The 19,951-nt window shown below is 53.8% G+C and overlaps 2 protein-coding genes across 3 annotated transcripts; one reads left to right on the top strand and one right to left on the bottom strand.

Annotated features, from left to right (window-relative positions):
* Positions 1-235: 235 nt before the first annotated feature.
* Positions 236-7,917, top strand: fastk (Fas-activated serine/threonine kinase; the record flags this gene model as incomplete). Its single annotated transcript, XM_063460958.1, has 10 exons — positions 236-881; positions 962-1,268; positions 1,373-1,560; positions 1,679-1,827; positions 1,903-2,119; positions 3,717-3,876; positions 4,068-4,159; positions 4,700-5,369; positions 5,446-5,560; positions 7,224-7,917. Coding segments are annotated over 10 exons (2,631 nt in total), but the record flags the coding sequence as incomplete, so codon positions are not given.
* Positions 7,918-7,991: 74 nt separating this feature from the next.
* On the bottom strand, positions 7,992-18,416 carry ubtfl (upstream binding transcription factor, like). Of its 2 annotated transcripts, none has more exons than XM_063462825.2 (20): positions 18,102-18,416; positions 16,096-16,190; positions 15,550-15,725; positions 15,366-15,449; positions 15,134-15,289; positions 14,981-15,045; positions 14,781-14,901; positions 13,614-13,724; positions 13,296-13,423; positions 11,425-11,566; positions 11,316-11,357; positions 10,839-10,952; positions 10,548-10,712; positions 10,361-10,471; positions 9,523-9,602; positions 9,231-9,420; positions 9,075-9,122; positions 8,855-8,992; positions 8,644-8,742; positions 7,992-8,417 (listed from the first exon to the last, which is right to left on the bottom strand). In XM_063462825.2, exons 2-20 carry the CDS (start codon positions 16,151-16,153, stop codon positions 8,343-8,345), a joined length of 2,103 nt encoding a protein of 700 aa, XP_063318895.1. In that variant the 5' UTR covers positions 16,154-16,190; positions 18,102-18,416; the 3' UTR covers positions 7,992-8,342. The 2 variants fall into 2 exon arrangements, with proteins under 2 accessions (XP_063318895.1, XP_063318894.1); XM_063462824.2 differs by having other exon boundaries at positions 7,993-8,417; positions 8,644-8,745; positions 18,102-18,415.
* Between the last annotated feature and the right edge of the window lie 1,535 nt (positions 18,417-19,951).

The following is a 19,951-nucleotide window of genomic DNA, read 5'->3' as shown; positions in this document are numbered from 1 at the left end:
TCTGCCCATCAGGCGCGACCTGCTGCTTATTTGTACCTGTGTGTCTCTGCAGGTGCACTGCGCCGATGTCTGCAGGCGGTCTGGCTGTTGGACTATGCTGCGTTTGTCCACTGGGTGGCGCCTCCTGAGCCTAGCTCGCCACCTCCCTCCCTGCCTCCCCCGCCCTGCTGCTCAGTCTGTCGCCATGTATGCCGCCCGCCTGTACGGCACCGCGGGGGGAGGAGGAGGGGGTGGGGGAGGTGGAGGGGGCGGGGTAAAACAGGGGCGGAGGCCAGGACTATCTGTGCTCGAGGTGCCTCACCCCCACCACCCCCATGCAGCCCCACCTCCCCCCGCCTTCCCGCTGTACCAGGGTCGCCCCGACGCCCACCGAGGAGCACATTTTCACCACCACTACCACCCCCACCCGCAGCCCCACCACCTGGCTCCGCCCCCGCTGCCCCCCCATTTCCAGCACCACGGCGCCTTCCACGCATACGGGGGCGACGGGCCCGCAGGAGGCGCCGCCACCAGCAAGAAGAAGACATGGAACTTCATCCACGAGAAGATGAGCTACGACACGTTCTTCACCATGAAGCGGCTGATCGAGCGCTCGCGGCGGCCCGACGAGGTGCTGCGCTGGGTCACCCAGAACCCCGCCAAGATCTCCCACAACCACTACCCCGTCGCCCTGCAGAAGATCGGACAGCTGCTGCAGGCCACGCCCCCCGCCCACGCTAGCGGCAGTGAGACCGACGGCGAGGCCTCCGGAGTGGAGGGCGATGCCCGACAGATCCTGGAGCATCAGGACTTCCGGACGCTCTGCAACGCCATCGTCAGCGACTGCGCCAAGTTCGACAACTTCAGCATCGTGAACTGCCTGTATGCCGTCGCCGCGCTCGGTGAGTCGCCGCGTGACGCTCAGACGCACGCCCGCTATCACCCGCAGCGACGCCACTCACCTTTATCTGACCCCTCACAGGTCTGCCCAGCGACTCTGAGGTGGTGCAGGTTCTGGAGGCGGAGTCTCAGGCCCGGCTGAACCAGTTCAACCAGAAGGACGTGTCGATGGTGTTCAGCTCCAGCATGAAGCTCCACCCGGGCAGCCAGCACCCGCTCACGGAGGCCTGCCTGGCCGGCCTAGAGAAAAACCTGGAGCGAGAGCGCCACCCGCAGACGCTCTTCTTGCTGCTCTCCTACTACAGGCTCAAATGGCGGTCAATGCAACCGCAGGAAGCCGCCGGCGCTAACAACGGCACGCCTAACCCTGAACAGCTGCTCGCCAACAGGTGAGAACGCGCGTTACCTGGGTTGTTGTTTCTGATACCCGTGCTGAGGTTTGCAATGTTGGCGCCGTGGGAGCGGTTAACTGCACGTGTGCGTCTGTCCTCAGGAAGATCCTGCGTCTGGTCAAACACACGCTGGCGAGTGTGAGCGGCGTTCGAGACCAGGAGATGGCGCTGCTGGACGAGATGCTGGCGGCGTGTGCCCGTGAGGCGAGTAACAAGAGTCTGGAGCTGATCTTCAGCTCTCACCTGTTCTACCAGAACAGACAGGAGAGGTTCATCAGCAGCCTGGCAGGTGGGTCGCTTCACCCTCATCCCTCGCCATCGAACACGCGGCCATTGCTGTCTCAGCTGTTCAGGTGACTCCGCCTCTGCTGACTCACCTTAACTAGTGACCTGTTTCTCTCCAACAGAGGAGTTACCAAAGAAGGTGGACAGCATCACGCCCTACACGATGGCGCTGATCGCCAAATACATCGCCCGCCATCGGCTGAGAGAAACCCGCCTGCTCGACACCATCGCCGACTTTCTGGTGAAGAAGGCGGAGTATCTGGACAGTAAGGTGAGGCCGGTCTGGTGATCATGTGACCTTGACAGCTGCGCACAGGACTGCAGGTGTGTTTGTGTTTGTCCTCAGGTGATCCAGAAGCTCGTGTTCCCGTTCAGCCGGATGAGCTACCGTCCTTCCAATGAGCAGCAGTTCTTCTCCCGGCTGGAAGAGGTGGTGGAGCTGAAGGCGCTCAGCTCGCCGCTCGCCACGGTCAACATCCTCATGTCTCTGTTCCAGCTCGGACATTTCCCCGGCCTGGTCCTCCACCGGGTCTTCTCCTCCGCCTTTATCAGCAACGTCACCAGTGAGTCGACATGCCAACAGGAACCCGACTTTCCGACTGACCGGTCGGGATGGGAATATTTAAAAAGTTATTACTCAGATTACACTTTTCCTTAAAGTAATGCAGCACGTTACTTAGTTACTCCCAGGATAAAGGCATTCGTTATGCTACTCGTTACGTTACTTTGATGTTTCTCTGTAAAATGATCTGAAACACATCATCCTTATTTAACAACATAAACCTGAGGCTACACAAACTCTATCCTACTGAGGACACCCGCACAAAAAGAGGCTTTAAAGCGGTCGTCATGGTGATTCTACTGTAGAAACATGAACAGGTAAAGGCTGCAGCCTGACTGCTGAAGTTCAGGCTCCGGCTGCTGGGCTGGAGTCTGCATACACTCAGCTTTAACGTCACTCTGGGACACAGCTGTGTCCCAAAATGTAGGCCGCATCCTCCTGAGGACCGGCCTTCGCGGTCTCCGTGGGCCGGGTCCTTCAAAGACCGAGAAGGCTGGAAGTGCGAGGCTATGAAATGGGACGGTCTAGCCTTCAGATCTGCGTCACCACTGTGTGGGTGGAGTTTAATAAACTCAGCCGTCTGCTCCTCGCTATCTACAATATAACAGGACACTGGAGTAAACTCTCGACCGTCTCACTCTTCTGTTTAATCAGTTTTCTGTTTGACGTTTATTCAGCTGTGTGAAAATCCCAGAGGAAGCCACCCGATGGATTAATAAAGTTTATTTTATCTAATAATCTAATAACTTTGATCTCAGCCAAACCGATTTACTCAGGAACAAATAAAACACAGAAAAAAGCCAAACAATTACATTTTAAGTTATCCGAGTGACTTATGCATCATGTTTAACCTGAGTAGCCAAAGACAGCGGGGGTCTGAAAACGATGAAGCAGGAGTTCGCTGTTCTCGCCGGCTCTGGTGACCCTTGAACTCCGGCTAGCTATCGAGCTGGTGGGTAACAGACATCTCCGAAAACGTCGCTTTTACAAATATGTGATGTCTTGATAAACCAAGCAGATATTTGATGTTTACACAGCTACTTTCTCGCCTGAAAATATGTTAAAAGTTTATTTTGTGACCCAGAAAGATTAATAAGAGTAATTTTAAAACTTAGTAGCGGCCGCCATTGCCGGAAACTGGAGTTTGGCTGGGCCGCGCTATGAATTCTGGGATATGGTGGGCCACGAAGGACACACCCGACCCATCCTTCAAATTCAGGGAAATGAAGGACGCATTTGTCGGCCGCATTTGAAGGACTCCACGAATTGGGACAGCCTTCGTCGCCTGGCTGTGACCTCCGGAGGATGCAGTAAAATAAAATTAGCGTCCATATCCATCCTGGAGACCGTGCCGACCGTTTTCCTCCGTCACACCGACTCAAATCAGCTGATCGTAGTGAGAGTGCAAGAACCAATAGGCAGGCGGACTAATGAGTCCAAGGACCTGGACTACTGGTCGATTCCCTATCGACTGGTCACACCGTCCACTGTGACTGGTTTGCGACTCATAATATTGATCCTGTTCTAGCCATTGACTGATTACCAATACCAGGTTAGCCAGTGTAACCAGTGTGACCAGTGTGCTGCTTTCCCCGCAGACAGCCCCTATGCTCTCATCGTCAGGCGATACTTGTCTCTGTTGGACGCCGCTGTCGAGCTGGAGTACCGCGACTACACAGGGCCGCGACTGCAGGACGCACACAAGGTTCTGATGTTTGACCACGCCCTCACCGCTGACGAGGTCAACCGCAAGTACAGGTAACACTGCACACCTGCACACTGACCCTCTTGGTTGATGTAAACAGAGTCTGTTAGCGTCCACCTCACCAGGCCGAGGTCGGTTCAGCTCAAACTCATCAGGATTAGAAAGCACCGACAGGTGTGCTCAACACCAAAGCAACCAGAATACCAGACAGCAGCCGAGCTCTGATTGGTCTGTTCTCTGTCAGTTATAAAGGTCTGGTGGCTGAGGCTCTGCGGCAGCTGGTTGGAGAACATAACTACAAACAGGATGAGGTCCTCCCCCCGGGATACTACACAGGTAGGACACACCTGCACACACAACCTCTCACCTGGATATTTGGAGCTCTAACAATTTTAAAACAGCTGCTTCGCTGCATGCGGGGGGGGGGCTGGCTGAGCTCAGCGAGCTGTAAAACATGGCGACCATTGGCTCGCCGCCCAGATTTGGGTTTTAGTCCTGTCGAAGACGTGCAGCGTTTGGCTGGTTGGTTTGGTTCAGCATGGCTTCACTCATGCTCCACCCACGTGTTCTGCTTGAACAGCCAATCACAGAGCTACTTCCTTTCAAAGTAACTGAGAAGCTCCTCCCGTATTTCTGATGCTGTTGGCAAAAGTTAAAACGTTTCATTAGACGCCGCTGACCTTCAGCTGTGGTCTACTTCCTGTTTGCTTAAACAAAGTTACATTTTGGACAAGCAGCCTTCACATGCGTACGTGGTTCAAAGGTCAAACGCGTGTGTGTGTGTTAGGAGCTGGGTCACAGAGGGGCGGAGCCGTCAGCTGCCCCTGCATCTTACTGTTGTGTTGCTACCTGTAATGTGATTACTCTTCTCTCCAGACTTCCTGTTGTGGATGGACACTTCCGGGCGGGTTCTTCCCATCCGCACTGGAGCCGGCCTCTCTCTGACTGTCGTTCCTCCGTCCTGTGTTGTCGTGGCGTCTAAGCCTGCTGATGCAGCGGTTGCCGCAGTTACCTCTGACTTCCAGAAGTTCTCTCCGTTCGTGGCGATGGAGGAGGGTGCCGAGCACTCGTGTCAGGTTGGTGAGGGGATGGGCGGGGCAATGGAGCCGCGGGCCTTCCTGCCCCACCACATCCGCAGCACGCCGGGCGCCGCGCCCCACCCGGGCCACCCGCAGGCGGGGACCAATGGCAGCACGGTGAACTACGGGCCGTACTACGTCCCGGCGGGGGAGTACTACTCAAACCTGGCCAAAGAGCACTCGCTGGAGAGTCAGGATAGCTCCACCCTCAGCAGCCCACCCTCGGATGGCCTGGCTCCGCCCACCACCCAGCCGACCGCAGGGGCCGGCGCCCCGGACTCTCTGTTCCAGTTTTCCATTGGGAAGATCCTGGAAGACGAGGGGGGCACGGGGGCCCAGAGGCCGGACCACGAGCTTGGGGGATTCTACAAGGGGGCTGACAGACCGCCCCTGTCGCCACCGCCGCTCCACCCCCCTGAGCAGCCAGACCCCGATGGCCTCCCCGCAGACCAGAGGCAGATCCGGAGGTAAGTCAAACTCCGAGTCTGTGCAGAATTAGTAGCGCCTGCCGCCACTAACGCCGCCCTGCTGTGCTTTCTGCAGGGTCATCATGTCCGTCAATGATAAGTGGCACTACTGCCACAACTCTGACGTCCTGGTGGGCTCCCGTGCCATGAGAGACCGCCACCTGAGGTTGCTGGGATATGTCATCCTGCAGGTGAGTCGGTTTTGCCATCAAACAGTGACGTTAAAGAGACAAACAAAGATATAGGCTCCAACAGCTGACGACATGAATGCTGTTGTCTGCTGAGTGTTGCAGTAATGTCAATGAGCCACATTTAGCACCTTTCAGCTGCTGATTGAAGGAGATCAGAGCTGAAGTATTAGTGCCTGTTTTATCCGGACACACTGAGTTCTGTCACAGCTCCAGAATGATCCGATCAAACACGCCAACGCCGCCACTGAAGCCCGCCGTCGGTCTGCCGTGGGTCTGATTATATGGAGTCCAGTTTTTGCTGCTCTTGTCTTTGTACTGTCCACTTTCTGCTGTGACCAAAAAGTTTCCCACGTGTGGGACTAATGAAGCTGTGTCTTGTCTTAGTTGGCTTCCTGCTCTGTGGGAAATAACGTGGACAGGTTCACTCTGCGATGGTTTATAATCAGAAATGATCTGCAAACGTTCGATAAGCCTCTGAGACTGTGCACAGAACGGCTGCCTTTACCCGTGACTCAGTGTGGATACGTCACCACACAGTGTCACGGTGTGCTGTGATTCTGTTCACTTTACCTGATGACAGTCCCCCACGGCTTCCCCAAACTGAAGTCCTGATAAAGCACCTGCTCACACTGAAACAACCGCTGCATTAAAAAAGCGTACTGAAAACATGTGGGCGGGTCTGTTGTGCCCCAGTCCTGCGTTTGGGCACCACTGTAAACGATGCACGACAGACCCGCCCACGTTTTCAGTACGCTTCTTTATTGCAGCTGTCGATTTGCGCGCGGCTGCAGCGTTTCAGCTACAGCCCGTACACATCAACCACAGGACCCAGTTTATTCTGTTTTAAGCCGGCGAGGCGTGATTGGGGATGCTGCTCAGGTGTGTCTGCCTCCCCCGCAGCCGCGCCGCAGACCACGCCCCGCCGCAGCTCTGACTGCAGCCAATAAGACTGAACAGTATTAAACTAAATGATATATTTTCCATCTCTGTTCACAAGTTTCTGGATTTCTTTTTTTATAAGACTGAACTTTGTTTCCATGTTTTTCAAAATTCACGTTTCTTTAACTTGTTGCTCGTTTGAAGACGTGCTGCAGACGAATGAAGCAGTGCGGTGACAAACAGCTGTTTGTTTAAAACAAAAATGCCTGGAGGATTCATCGTGAGTTTATGTAAATAAAGTTGCAGCCCGGCCTTTGCGTCATCGTTTTGTTTAGATGGGGGCGTTACCGATAGCTCTGCAGCTAACCAGCACGTAGCAGCTGGTGCAGCTTCAGTAACCACGCAAACCTCACTGCAGGTTAGTTTTGTCTTCACTCGTGTCCAAAGAGACAGACCAGCTGACCGTTTGGACGTCATCAATCCCTCAGTCAGAGCGGGCTCATCTAGCTGGCTAACGCCATTAAACTTCAGAAACCTGATTTTCATTTGGCCCCGCCCACTGCCGCCAAATAACATGAGGTTAGGGTCAGGGAACCAGAAACCCGTATGTGTGCGGCCGCCTTGATTGGCCAGATAGTTTGAGCTGCTCTGTGATTGGCTGGTTTAAACTTCTGGTTTCCTCTGAGATAAAATGTCTGTTTTTGTAAATGTGATAGGGTTTAACGCTTGTTCTGTAAGCTCCTCCCATCACCGTCATGTGACGTGTTGTTTCCTGTCTCTTCAGCTGCCGTACCACGAACTGGAGAAGCTGAATGGCATCGAGGAGGTGAAGCAGTACCTGCACAAGAAGCTGCTGGACATCACGCTATGACGCCCCGCCAGAGCGTGCGTGCGTGTGTCCTGTCTGATGTCAGAGGTCGGTGGTTACCTGGTGACGTCCTGCTGGAGCAGGCGGAAGAGCTGCACAAGGAGTTCCAACCAAACTGTTCATTTTTCATAGCGTTTAAGAACTGATTCCTTATCAATAAACAGGTCAGTTAATCAATACAAACACCATCAGATCGATTATTGATCAGCTGACAGGATGCTGCTGTTTTCTGAGCAGTCTCTAACACAGGCGCGTCTCACCTGGGGGCATCCGTGATCATGTGACTATCAGCACTGAGGACAATGGGACTGTTGTTCTGTGACCTCATTGGTCGCCCTGCAGATGATCTCGCTCTTGCTTTTTTTCTGGATGGGGAGGGCAGTCCCTTTTATAAGGTGTGGCAACTATGGTAACAGCGATGCATGTGCGGGACTGTTTTATAAATGGGGGGTGGGGGTCACAGAGCAGGGGCTGATGGGAACTGTAGTGTGCCAAAGGTCTGAAGGACAGTGCTTAAGTGTTTGGGTCAAAGGTCAGATTATTTATTTGTGTGTGAGGTGATGGACAGATGTTTGTTTATATTCTATAAATCTATTAAAGCTGAGATGAACGCAAACTGTGTCCTCACTGACTGACGGGGTCAAAGGTCATCATGTGGTCACATGACAAAACGACACCAGAGATGAGAAAAAAGTGCATTTATTAATAATTTGAGGTGGGCGGCTGAACCCTGAACTGCTGCTCACTGCGCCCCCACCTGCCAAACTGTACAAACCCCGCCCCCTGCCCTGCCTTCACCATTTTGTCAAAAGGACACTTGAGAGCCCACCTGAGCTTTGCTCCGCCCATCTGCTAAAAACCAACACACACTGGATAAAAAACAAACACGGTAACAAAAGGCTCCGCCCTCTTCAGAGGAAGGCGGGAGGGGCCGGTGCCGCATAACATCCTCTCATTGGTCTGCCAGGATGATTGGTCTGTGAGGAGGTGTGGCCTGCACAGCCTGTCCTCTCCAATGAGGAGGAAAGGGTGGAGCTAGTCTGTGTCGGAGTCACTGGATTCCTCCGAGGAGCTCTGGTCTTCATCGTCCTCGTCTTCCTCATCGTCGTTCTGAGAAAGAACAGTAAGTGGTCACAAAACAGGAAGTTCTATATCCTGCAAGACATGAAGGGGTGGACCGATGAAAAGGGCCCCGCCCACAAGGTCATTTATCATTATTATTTATATAAAAATGTACTTTCAAAATAAAACAGGATATTGTCTCTGTGCTGGACTGGTGATGAACACCGTGGTCACAGTCGGCCTTCACTCGTGTCTCCATGAACGCATGACTGACCTCATCGTCGTCGCTGTCTGTGCTTCCTGACGTCTCGTCGTCTTCGTCAGAGTCCGACGACTCGCTCTTCTCCTCCTCCTCGTCCGAGTCAGACATGTCCTGCTGGGAGATGGACAGACCCCGTTCACCACCACATTGGGGCTGACCAGCCCTAACGCCACGTGAAACCTAGCCCCGCCCCCTGCCTTTCTGACTAAGTAGCTGTCGTTACCTTGGCTCGGTACGCCATCGCCCTCTTGCTCACCGCCACTCCGGGTGTTGCAGCTCTTGAACTTCCCGCCTTCCCCTTCGCAGTCACGCGGACTTTAGCTACGGGGCTGCTGCGAACTTTGGCGGTGCTGCGACGTTTCTAAACAAACAAACAAACAAACAAAGGTTAGCGCTGTCGTCCAGGTGACGCACAGACAGGTGAGGCGGCGTGAGGGACTCACCGAAGACGAGATCTCCTTGTAGACGGCGCGGTCCTGAGGAGACAGAGACTGAGGAGGGAAACAGGCATGTTAACGACCAGCAGGGGGCGACAAACTTCAAACCTTTTACTAATATTTCATTCATTTGTCAGCGGAGGCGGAGTCATCGCGCCTCACCTTGACCCAGGCCTCCAGCTCCGCCTTGTACTCCACCTGCTGCTCCTCTACCAGCTTCTTGTACTTGTCCTTCTGGCTCTGGCTCAGCTTCTGCCAGCGTTTCCCGATCTCCACCATCCGCTCCTTCAGGCTGAAGTGGTTCAGCTCACCATTGGTCAGCAGCTCCTGGGAGAACATCTGGTAGCCACTCCTATTGGACAGAGACAGCAGTGCTCAGAGCGAGGTGACCGTGACACCGCGGCTGACCGCAAACGTTTCAATAAAGATTTTTGAATCGGGGGCACGGACTCACACTGGAGGCTTCTTCGGCTCGCCATCAAACTTGGGCTTCCGCTGACCCGCCGCTGGAGTCCTCATCTCCAACAGCTCCCTCTGCAGGACACCCACAGTCAGTACAACAAAACACAGCAGGGGGAGGGGCTAGACACAAAGAGGAGGGGCACCAACTAGGGGAGCAAAGAGGGTGGGGCCATAACCAAACAGGAGTCATGTGAATGTAAAAGCAGCTGTTGTTGACATGCTAGCTGCTACAGTGACTGCAACTGGAAACCAGTGACAGGCGACCTGGAAGGTACAGGAGGGGGAACAGCAGTCCCAGTAACAACGAGAGGAGGAGGGTGAGGTGGTGAGGAACCCACGGTAATGACACCAAACATCTGAGTGTTGGGTTTTTCTGTGTGTGTATGATTGTAGGGTCAACCAGGGGACTGTTGTTGTGATTTGGTGCTGTATAAATAAAACTGAATTGAATTGAAGACACCGTGAGCTAACAGCTAAAGTAGCATGAACCCCCCGTGACGCTGGGGAACGCGCTATCACCCAAAACGACCCCCCTCCCTGTTGGACAAACGTCCTCACTGTCAGGATGTAATTCCACAACTTTATCGACACTTCCACTGACAAATTTCCCACATGTGGGACTAATAGAGGTTATCTTATTAGACATACTGGTAATTCCGAGGGTGTCGTCAGCGCGCCGGCACATTCAGACCGTCGCTGTCGTCGTTGTTTTGGACAGCACCGTTAGCAGTGCGTCCGCGTTACTTTGTTTCTTCTTTGGATACATTTTTCTCTAAAAAGAAAGTGGGGAAAAAAACCTCCCTGTTTGGCGGCAGATATCAGAGCCGAACCTCGTAACGTTTCTGGTCTTCTGCCGCCTTCTTGATCCACGGAATCTTCTCCTTCTTCTCCATCGAGTTCCACGCCGTGTCCATCGCTGCCTGGGCCTTCCTGCGGTCACTCTGTGGGTTGTGTCACATGACACTCAGTGACAGTATGGAGAGTTTTTACCTGCTGTTTACTGCACGCGCTCCTTACTCTGTATTTAGCCAGGTAGTCGCCAATCACACTATGCTGCCACATCTCCGCCGCCGTCTTTGGCGTCTCTGGAAGCTTTGCTGCTGCCGTCTTTTTCCCGTCCCGTCTTTCTTTCGGCGGTCCAGCAGAGACCCACGGCTCAGACTCCGCCTCCCGACACCGCTCCTATTTAAAAAACACAAAAACGTGTTCAGACAGTTTCCGGTGATGTCGCAGATGGCGCCGGCTCGGCAGGTTGGTTACATCACCGTTCAGCGGTGAAACAGGCAGTAAAAGAAGAGCCAGGCGCACCTTGACTGATGGAGACTTGGCTCTGTGGGGGCTTGAGGCCACGCCTGCACCCAATTTGGCCCCACCCATTTTCTCCTCAGTCATGACTCTGTCACGTTCCTCCTCTGGAAGACTCTGAGAAAGAAGCAGAGGTTACTTCCTGTTTCCTGTAGTTTAAGCAGCAGCTCTGGAGCCTCAGTGGACAGGATCAAACATGAGAGCCAATCACAACGTGCCGTATCTCTTATTGTACAAAATAAAGCGCCCTGTTGTTGTGATTTGGCGCTTTATAAATAAAATTGAATTGAATTGAGGACCATCTGTAGTATGAAACTGGCAGTTTCTAGCTAGCTAGTTAGCCAATCAGTCTGCGCTTTCACAGTTAGACCCGCCCCGTTTATTCCAACCAAGAAGGCAAAAGTGTAAATACAGCCCCGCCCATCTCTGTCCCGTCTGTGGGCGTTTCCTCTCGCTCTTCAAGGCGCTCTGAGGTCTTACCTCCAGGAAGCGCTGCAGGTCGATGTCGTACTGCTTCTTTTTCTGTGGAGACAAAGTTGAGGTTAGAGAGAGGTCAGAGGTCGGAGGTCAGAGCGGTGCCGTCGCTCACCTGCTCGCAGCGTTTCTGGAACATGTCCTTCTCCTTCTGCGTCATCATCTTCCACTGTTTGCTGCACAGCACCATGCGCTCCGTGCTCGGCACGTCCTTCATGTTCACCATCAGCTCCGCGCAGTACAGCGAGTACCCGTTACTGCGAAACAGGCAAAACGCAGTACAGTGAGTACCTGTTACTGCGAAACACAGGTACAAAACGCAGTACAGTGAGTACCCGTTACTGCGAAACACAGGTACAAAACGTAGTACACTGAGTACCTGTTACTGCGAAACAGGCAAAACGCAGTACAGCTAGTACCCGTTACTGCGAAACACAGGTACAAAACGCAGTACAGTGAGTATCTGTTACTGCGAAACAGGCAAAACGCAGTACAGTGAGTATCTGTTACTGCGAAACAGGCAAAACGCAGTACACTGAGTACCCGTTACTGCGAAACAGGCAAAACGCAGTACAGCGAGTACCCGTTACTGCGAAACAGGCAAAACGCAGTACAGCGAGTACCCGTTACTGCGAAACAGGCAAAACGCAGTACAGCGAGTACCCGTTACTGCGAAACACAGGTACAAAACGCAGTACAGCGAGTACCCGTTACTGCAAAACAGGCAAAACGCAGTACAGCGAGTACCCGTTACTGCGAAACAGGCAAAACGCAGTACAGCGAGTACCCGTTACTGCGAAACACAGGTACAAAACGCAGTACAGCGAGTACCTGTTACTGCAAAACAGGCAAAACGCAGTACAGCGAGTACCCGTTACTGCGAAACACAGGTACAAAATGCAGTACAGTGAGTACCGTTACTGCGAAACAGGCAAAATGCAGTACAGTGAGTATCTGTTACTGCGAAACAGGCAAAATGCAGTACAGTGAGTATCTGTTACTGCGAAACAGGCAAAATGCAGTACAGTGAGTATCTGTTACTGCGAAACAGGCAAAATGCAGTACAGCGAGTACCCGTTACTGCGAAACACAGGTACAAAATGCAGTACAGTGAGTACCGTTACTGCAAAACAGGCAAAACGCAGTACAGTGAGTATCTGTTACTGCGAAACAGGCAAAATGCAGTACAGTGAGTATCTGTTACTGCGAAACAGGCAAAACGCAGTACAGTGAGCCTGCGATTGGTGGTTGCCAGGACGACAGAGTCAGGCTCCGCCCCTTAGGTCCAGTCAAAGGAACTGTCCACGCTTCAGCACACGGACACACTTTCATGTTCCCATCTTTGCCCTTCCTGTTCCCACTGCAGCTGTTAAAGACCTGGACGAACCAGTTTGGTGTGGAACACCTGACCTGCACGGGGCCCCGGCCTCAGCCCCACAGCACTCCAACATCTGACCTCACGATGCTCTTCTGGAAGAACGGTCACAAATTCCCACAAACACTCCTAAACCTGTGGAAATCCTTCCAGAGGAGCTGCAGCTGTTACAGCTGCAGTGGGCCGACATCATGTTACACTCACGCTCTGGCGTCAGGAGGTCAGGTGACGTTACCTCCTGACTTCTAAAACCGGTTTATGGTTTATACTGTGCTGAGTGAGATAATAAGACAAAGACACAGAAGGCGTCGCTCTGACCAACATGGAGCGTTTACACAGCTTTTGATGCGAGCCACAGAAAGTGAGCTGAGACTGATGCGCACTGTGACTAGATAACAGCTGAACCAATCAGAGAGAAGTGAGAGGACGCGCCTGTGAGGACGCTGTGATGAACCTTGCATTTATTCAAACGCTCTTCCTTTGCTGTTCATGAGCTTTCTTCTTCTACAGTAATGAAACCCTCCAGCTTTAATCTCAGTCTGAATCATCTGACGCGACCTCTCGGCTGCAGCTGCAGCAGGGTTAGCGTGAACGCGTCAGCGGAGACTCACGGGGGAGGTTTGGTCGGCCGGCCGTCGAACTTGTCTTTCAGCTGTCTCTCGGCTTTGGTGAGGACGGAGCGCACGTGATCGTCCGAGTTCACGTCTGGATGAGCTTCCAGGTACACCCTCATGCTGTCCTGAAACAGGAAGTGCAGTCGTGAGACTTTACTCTCGGTTTCAGCCCAGATCATCATCACATCGCCCACACGTCCCAGAAGCTGTTACAAACACCGGAGCTGGTGTCGGCCGGCTTCCAGGACTCGTGTTGTGATGATGGTTCAGGCGAAACGCTGAGGCCTAAGCGCCGGCTTCCGGTCTCTCTGGTACCTCATAATCTTTCTGGAGCTCCAGCGCCTTGCTGATCCACTTCAGTCTCCTCTTGTCGGACAGCTGGGACCACTGTCTCCTCAGAGCCTCCTTCAGCTCCTTTTGACTCACCTGAAACAGAAACACAGTCGTGAGGACGTCGAGACGGGTCCTGACGACGCTCCGGGCCTCGAACCGGCAGCAGGTCTACGAGCTACCGCCGTCACGCAGACGTCCATGACAACACGTGCAGAGAAATCAGAGCGCCGAGGAGCAGAAATGAAGTTTTGTGTGATCATGAGCAGGACGCCTCCTGCAGGGACAAACGAGCTGCCTGCACGGCTCAGGCGTGATTCTGGCCCGTCTATGAACTCTGACCTTTCCTTCTTTCCGTAGAGTTTCAGATGGATGCGGCACAGCTGATTGGCTGGGCCGCCTCTGGAAGACTCTTGGAGAACTGTGTGAACCCTTGAGAGGAGCATGTGATGGATTCAGCCGTCATGAGACGTTTCTATGGTGATGACTCAGCTTCCTGTTGGGACGGAACCAGCCGATGTGCACGGAGCGGCAGGACGCCGCACGTCTCTGTGCACCTGCCTGGCTTCATCATCACACAAAACTTCATTCACGGACGTGCGGTTTCTCGCAAGTGTGAGTCGGATGTGTATCGACCATCGGCGATGGGCCGAGCCTTTCGCCGGTCGTTTTTACAACAGCGATGTGTTTATGTGCACCTGAATCAGTCTGTGAAGCAAACAATCACAGCGCTGTTTGAACGGCAGCGACTCGTTTACTCCGAGCAGAGAAAGGCGGCGACCTCCGCTCAGAAGAGACTAACATGTGATTTCAAACCCCCACCATGGTTTCAGTGGCTGCTGTTTCCACTCTGTGTTTATCTTTGCACACTCGACCCACGGATAATCAAACAGTATCTATATTACTGGAACTAAAGAAGGTCAAATATTCCCTCCAAACATAATGCGTGAATGCACGCACAATTCTGTCGCTCCGCCCATCTAAAAGTCTGCGTCGGTCACATATGGCCCAACGACGTCTCCTTTACAAACACGTTTGCTTGCTTCACCTGCTGCACGGTGGTTTGCACGGAGCGGTCGAGCCCTCTGATTGGAGCACTGCTGCGGCTGCGCCGACGGCACAAAGACATGCATGTGTGCGCTGAGCGCGTACCTCAGGGTGCAGCTTCATGTAGGTCTTCTTCTCGTGGTTGTACCACAGCTGTTGGGGGGTTTTGGGTTTCTCCGGCAGGTCTGACTTCTTCCTCTCCTCGATCAGCTCAGGGTGCTCCTCCCTGCGATCAGCTGACATTAGCCATGTGTGCGCCAACACCGTGACCGACACCGCTACATGTGACAGGAAGTAGAACTCACTTGAATCGAGCCATGTTCTTCTCGAAGTCTTCTTTCTCACGCTGGAACTCTGTGATGTACTTTTGCTGCGGGAGGACAAACAAACATGTGTTTGGTGTTTTGGGACTCGAACGCGGACACAACTGCGACCTCGGGTTCTGCGGCTGAGCGCACCTTCTTCTTGTCGGGCAGCTCCTTGTACTTCTTGGACAGGATCTTGGTGAGGTCCAGGTTGCTCATCTCTGGATGGATTTTGGCGTATTTGGCTCGTTTCTCCATGAAGAAGCGAAAGTATGGCGTCAGAGGCTTCTTCGGGAAATCTGGGTGAGTCTGCACACGAGAAAGGTCAGAGGTCACAGGTGAACCAGCACATGTCCCAGCGGGTTCTGGCTCCAGGGGGCCTCACCTTCAGTTTCTTGCCTTTATACGGGTTCTTCACGAACTCGATGGCGTCCACGATGAGCTCCGTCATCGTTCGGTACTTCCTGACCTGAAACACAGACTCAGGTCAGCTGTCAGACACACCTTAAACCGAAAAGCTTTAAATGAACACAGCGACGGCTCAGAGGCGTGGCCTCTGGTCAGCGTACCTCAGACGAGACTTTCTGCCACTTCTGGCGACACATCTCGCCGGTGAAGCCGCCAAAACAAACTTTCTCCCAATCAAAGTGCGACTCGGTGGTTTTGTACTTCATGGCGTCTCCATCAGGCAACAGGGTGCGAATCCTCTCCAGCAGAGTCAGACAGTCCTCCTTACTCCAGTCATCTGAGCAGGGAGACAGCGGTCAGGGCGGGGCCGGCGAGGGCGCGTGCCCCGCTGCCGAACGTCACAGAAAAACACGTTCAGGTACGTTTTCACAAAAGTCACCAAAATGGTGGTCTGTGAGGACGAAGGTGCACACGGGTGTAAAGCTGCAAACACGCAGCTACAGGCAAACCCACAGTCTGCCCCCCCCCCCCATCACAGCTGAACGCTGGAAGCACTTACACGCTCATTCCAAGTGTCATCAACTTCCTGCAGTCGCCACCAGCCACTTCCTGTGTGGACGCTGCTTTAGCAGAGTTCACGCGGGCCTACATGAACTGACAGGCGAGTACCTGAACACCTGAACAGCTGACAGCAGGTCGGCGCTTACCTGGTTCAGTCTTGACCCTGGTGCTCTGAGCTGTGGAGACGCTGCTGCTGCCGTTCATCCTGCAGTGACCGACGGAGGAGGCTCCGCCCCTCCCTCTGAAACACAAAATCAAACAGGTTTACTGCGGCAGGAAGTGCTCACGTGACCATCGGTACGGCTCGGCTCGTGTACTTCCTGTTTCTGCCTGTGTGGGGCAGCACCGAGGCCAACAACACCTGATCCAATGCCCTGTTCTGGCTCCAAAGGTGGCGCTCTCGAGCTCATCCTTTAGCCGAGTGAAACCAGCCCGACTGCTGGAGGCGTCTTCTGAAACGGGCTCCGTGACAGAGGATGCCCTGTCCTAAATCCTAAATCACTAAAGGACCATGCGGGTGTTTTAAACCAGTGTCAGGTGAGAAAGGCTGCAGGACCAAAGGGGGCTGGATTTAATGTGACCGTGTTTTTACGGCGCCCCCTGCTGACCTGCGCAGCGTTTTGGCACGTTTGGCTGTCCGTAGCTCAGAGGAAGCGGGCTGCTTTCAGGGGCGGGTCACTCGCCTGTGACACGGCTACAAGTAAGTGGAGCCTGAGTCACTGAGCAGAATATGTCGCCTGATCACCTGACACGTCACCTGATCCCTGCTGCCCCACTGTAGGCTAAGGTGACACGTTGAAGGTCAGTGACATCACCTGTTACTGTATAGAATGTACCAGGTGTATTTATAGAGGATGACAGCTGGCCGCCACCACACTTTCACACCTTCATCTTCTCACTGCCCAATCAGCTTGCAGCTGACACCATGGCGGCCCAACTGTGTGCGAACTTCCTGAAGGCTTCTTTCCATTTACAGAAATCAATCTGAGCGTGCTCAGAAACGAGATTCTGCACACGCAGTGAGGACACTCCGGGTTTAAGAGTCCTCCAGGTGTGGCGTGCAGAAAGGCTCCAGAGCGCCACCTTCAGTGATAGAAACGTCAATGCACACTTTGAGCTCTGTGTATGAACTTTGGGTCGTTCCTAAAGCCACGCCCCCACACCTGGGCACCTTCACCTTTAGTCAGATTCTTCCGAAGACGCAGCTGTGCTTCGGAGTTCACACATCTGTGGCGCCATGGCGGATTCTGATCCTTCGCCACTGGACAAAAAATGATGACTGAGGGGTCTGCAGCTGCCTGCACAGGTGTGATCAGAGTGCACACCCACTCACAGTCACAGCAGCTACGGGGCACAGAATAGCCAATCAGAATGTTTCACCTGCAGCAGCTTCACTGTGAGGGTGCCCACCTGTGTGCACCACAGCCATTGTTTGAATGACCTCACACTGACGTGCACCTCAACTGTCCTCACCTGGCTGAGCATTAAACTCACGTGACATCACCACACCAGTGTAACCACAGAGGTAACCGGAAACAGTGTGTGTTTGGTGACATTGCTGATGGTCGATTCTCAGACAGGAGCTGAACTCTCACACACACCGGTCCCGGTGCCGTTCTGCAGACGGTCCCCGGGTTCTGGGTCCGGACGGCCGGGGAGCTGGGCTCGGGCCCGGTAAGCTCTCCGGGCCGCCAGCTTCCAGCTGCCCGGTAATGGCGTCCATCCTCCGGCAGGAGTCAGCACGTAGCTTCCGCTGGCACGAACCGCCGAACCGAGCGCGAAGGTTTCCCGGTGAAACGTGTCTGAGCGACGCGGAGACCAAACCGGAACAAACCGGATGAAACCGGATAAAAGATCCGAGCGAAAGTCTCCGGACGGCACACGTGGAGCGTTTAACGGCTTTAATCCGACAAAATGATGACACGTAAAAAGGTCGAGCTCGAGTCTACCCGCGGTGCAGGAGCACCAGAACCCCCGAGCCGCCCGAACCACCGAACCCTTTACACGCAGAACCGGAGCTTTGTGCGGGAGGGACGGGCTGCAGCTGCCCCACAAGCCTCCGCTGCAAAGCCGCCATGAATGTTGTGGCGACTCGGAGACGAGAGAGCAAAAAAACCCAGAAATGCGTTTAAAATCGGAACCTGGCGCTTACCTGCTGGTTCGGACAGAAAGCCGGGGTGATTCTGCACGGCACCGTGCCGGTTCGGCTGCTTTCGGGACCGTGGAAGTGTGTTTTTTTCAGCCGTAAACCCCGGGGAGTCAGGTCGAAGCGAATCCGACAAAAGGAGCGTCTAGTCCGGTATGAAACTCCGCCCAGCGCCGCAGGGGGAGGAACTCCGGGGGAAAACATGAGGACAAAGGCGGAGGATGAAACCAGAGACAGCGGCCACAGCGGCAGCCAGCCCCGCTGGAGCCGCAGCACACGCACTTTTTGACGGACGCTATTTTACATTTACGCCGTTTTCACTCAAACCCAACTGCGACTGCGTGCTCCGAGCCCTCCTCGCCACCCGCCACCCTCTCCGGGTCCAGATGCTGAACCGGCGGGAGGCCCGGGGACCGCCGGCTGGCCCCGGCAGAGATGCGGCCGGGGGCCCGGGGAGCACAGCGGATGCTCCGGGAGGAAGCCGTCGGGGCTCCCTCCACGGCCCGGCGCGGTGCTGATGGCGGGCTGAGAGCAGCTGAGTCCCCGTGATCAGTGAGCTCATCATCTGAATCCGCACCTGCCGCAGGTGGGGTGAGGTGGTTCTGTTTTTTGTCCTAATAAGCTTTTTTTTTATTTAGAATAAAAACAGCCTTTATTTTGAGTTCTTCTGACTTTAATTCTGGAGTAAACTCGGAGGACCCTGCCACCTGAGGTGAGGACAGGTGCACTGGGCCTCACCTGTGGGACCCTCAGAGGTCTGAGCTGGGGTCCGGGTTCTGGTGGACTGTGGAGCCCTCACAAACACAGCCAGTGGCCCCTGAGCGCCACTGCTGCCCCCTGCTGGCCCGGATGTTCAGCACGTTAAAGCGAAGTGTCGGGGTAATGACGTCATCCTGACTAACAGCGCGTGCAGCAGCTTCTCTAACGACGAAGGGTCAGGCTGTGCACGTGGACACCCCAGGATGAGCCACCAATCAGCTGATCAGGTTTCTGCAGCTGTCAGAGCCTCAACATCCTGAAGAGGAAACACTGCAGACTGATCGATCGGCTCACTGACCGATCAACTGATTGATTGAGCGGACCCACAAAGTTGAAACTCACATATTTCACAGGACTTTGTGCAGAATTTACACTCACAGCCACTTTATTAGGTACACCTCCTCCTCACAGCTGCTTCGTCTGCACCCTGGGGTCCGGACACACCGGTCTCCTAAATCTTCATTCTGATGCTTCATTTCAATCTCAGCAGCTCCTCTTCATCACTTTCCTGCTACCCTGTGATTGGCTGGTGAGATATCTGAGTTGAACAGGTGCACCTAATAAAGTGACTGTAAATAAAATTAGTGTATTATATTCATGCATTTTAATATATGTTTGTATTTAGTGTGTTTGAACATGTTTCTGTGGGTGAAGTGAACCTCATGCTGTAAAATCTGCTGGTCTTCTCTCTCTCACACTCTCACTCACACACACACACACACACACACACACACACACACACACACACACACACACACACACACACACACACACACGCACACACACACAGGCACACACACACAGGCACTCCTGAAGCTTAATCACCAACAGCTTCATGGTCTTATTTTGAAAGGTCGCAGCAGGTCATGGTCAGGGTTCCTTCTTAGTACCTCAGCCTGTCACACAGCAGCGTCACACAGGTGATGCTGATTGGATAATCTGGCTGCGAGCTCGGTTGAGCACCAGTCAGACTTGCTGTGTGTCAGCTGTCGTTCCTGGCCACGAGTACACATTTTCATACTCCCTGCTGGAAGCTGTAAACCTGCAGTAACGATTTATTTTGGTCCCCTTTCTTCTTCTGCTCTCAGAGCTGCTGT

Source organism: Pelmatolapia mariae, linkage group LG18 (genome assembly GCF_036321145.2).
Source record: "Pelmatolapia mariae isolate MD_Pm_ZW linkage group LG18, Pm_UMD_F_2, whole genome shotgun sequence".
Classification (NCBI taxonomy): Eukaryota; Metazoa; Chordata; class Actinopteri; order Cichliformes; family Cichlidae; genus Pelmatolapia; species Pelmatolapia mariae.
Note: the sequence above shows the minus strand (reverse complement) of the source record. Positions and strands in the feature narration are given on the sequence as shown.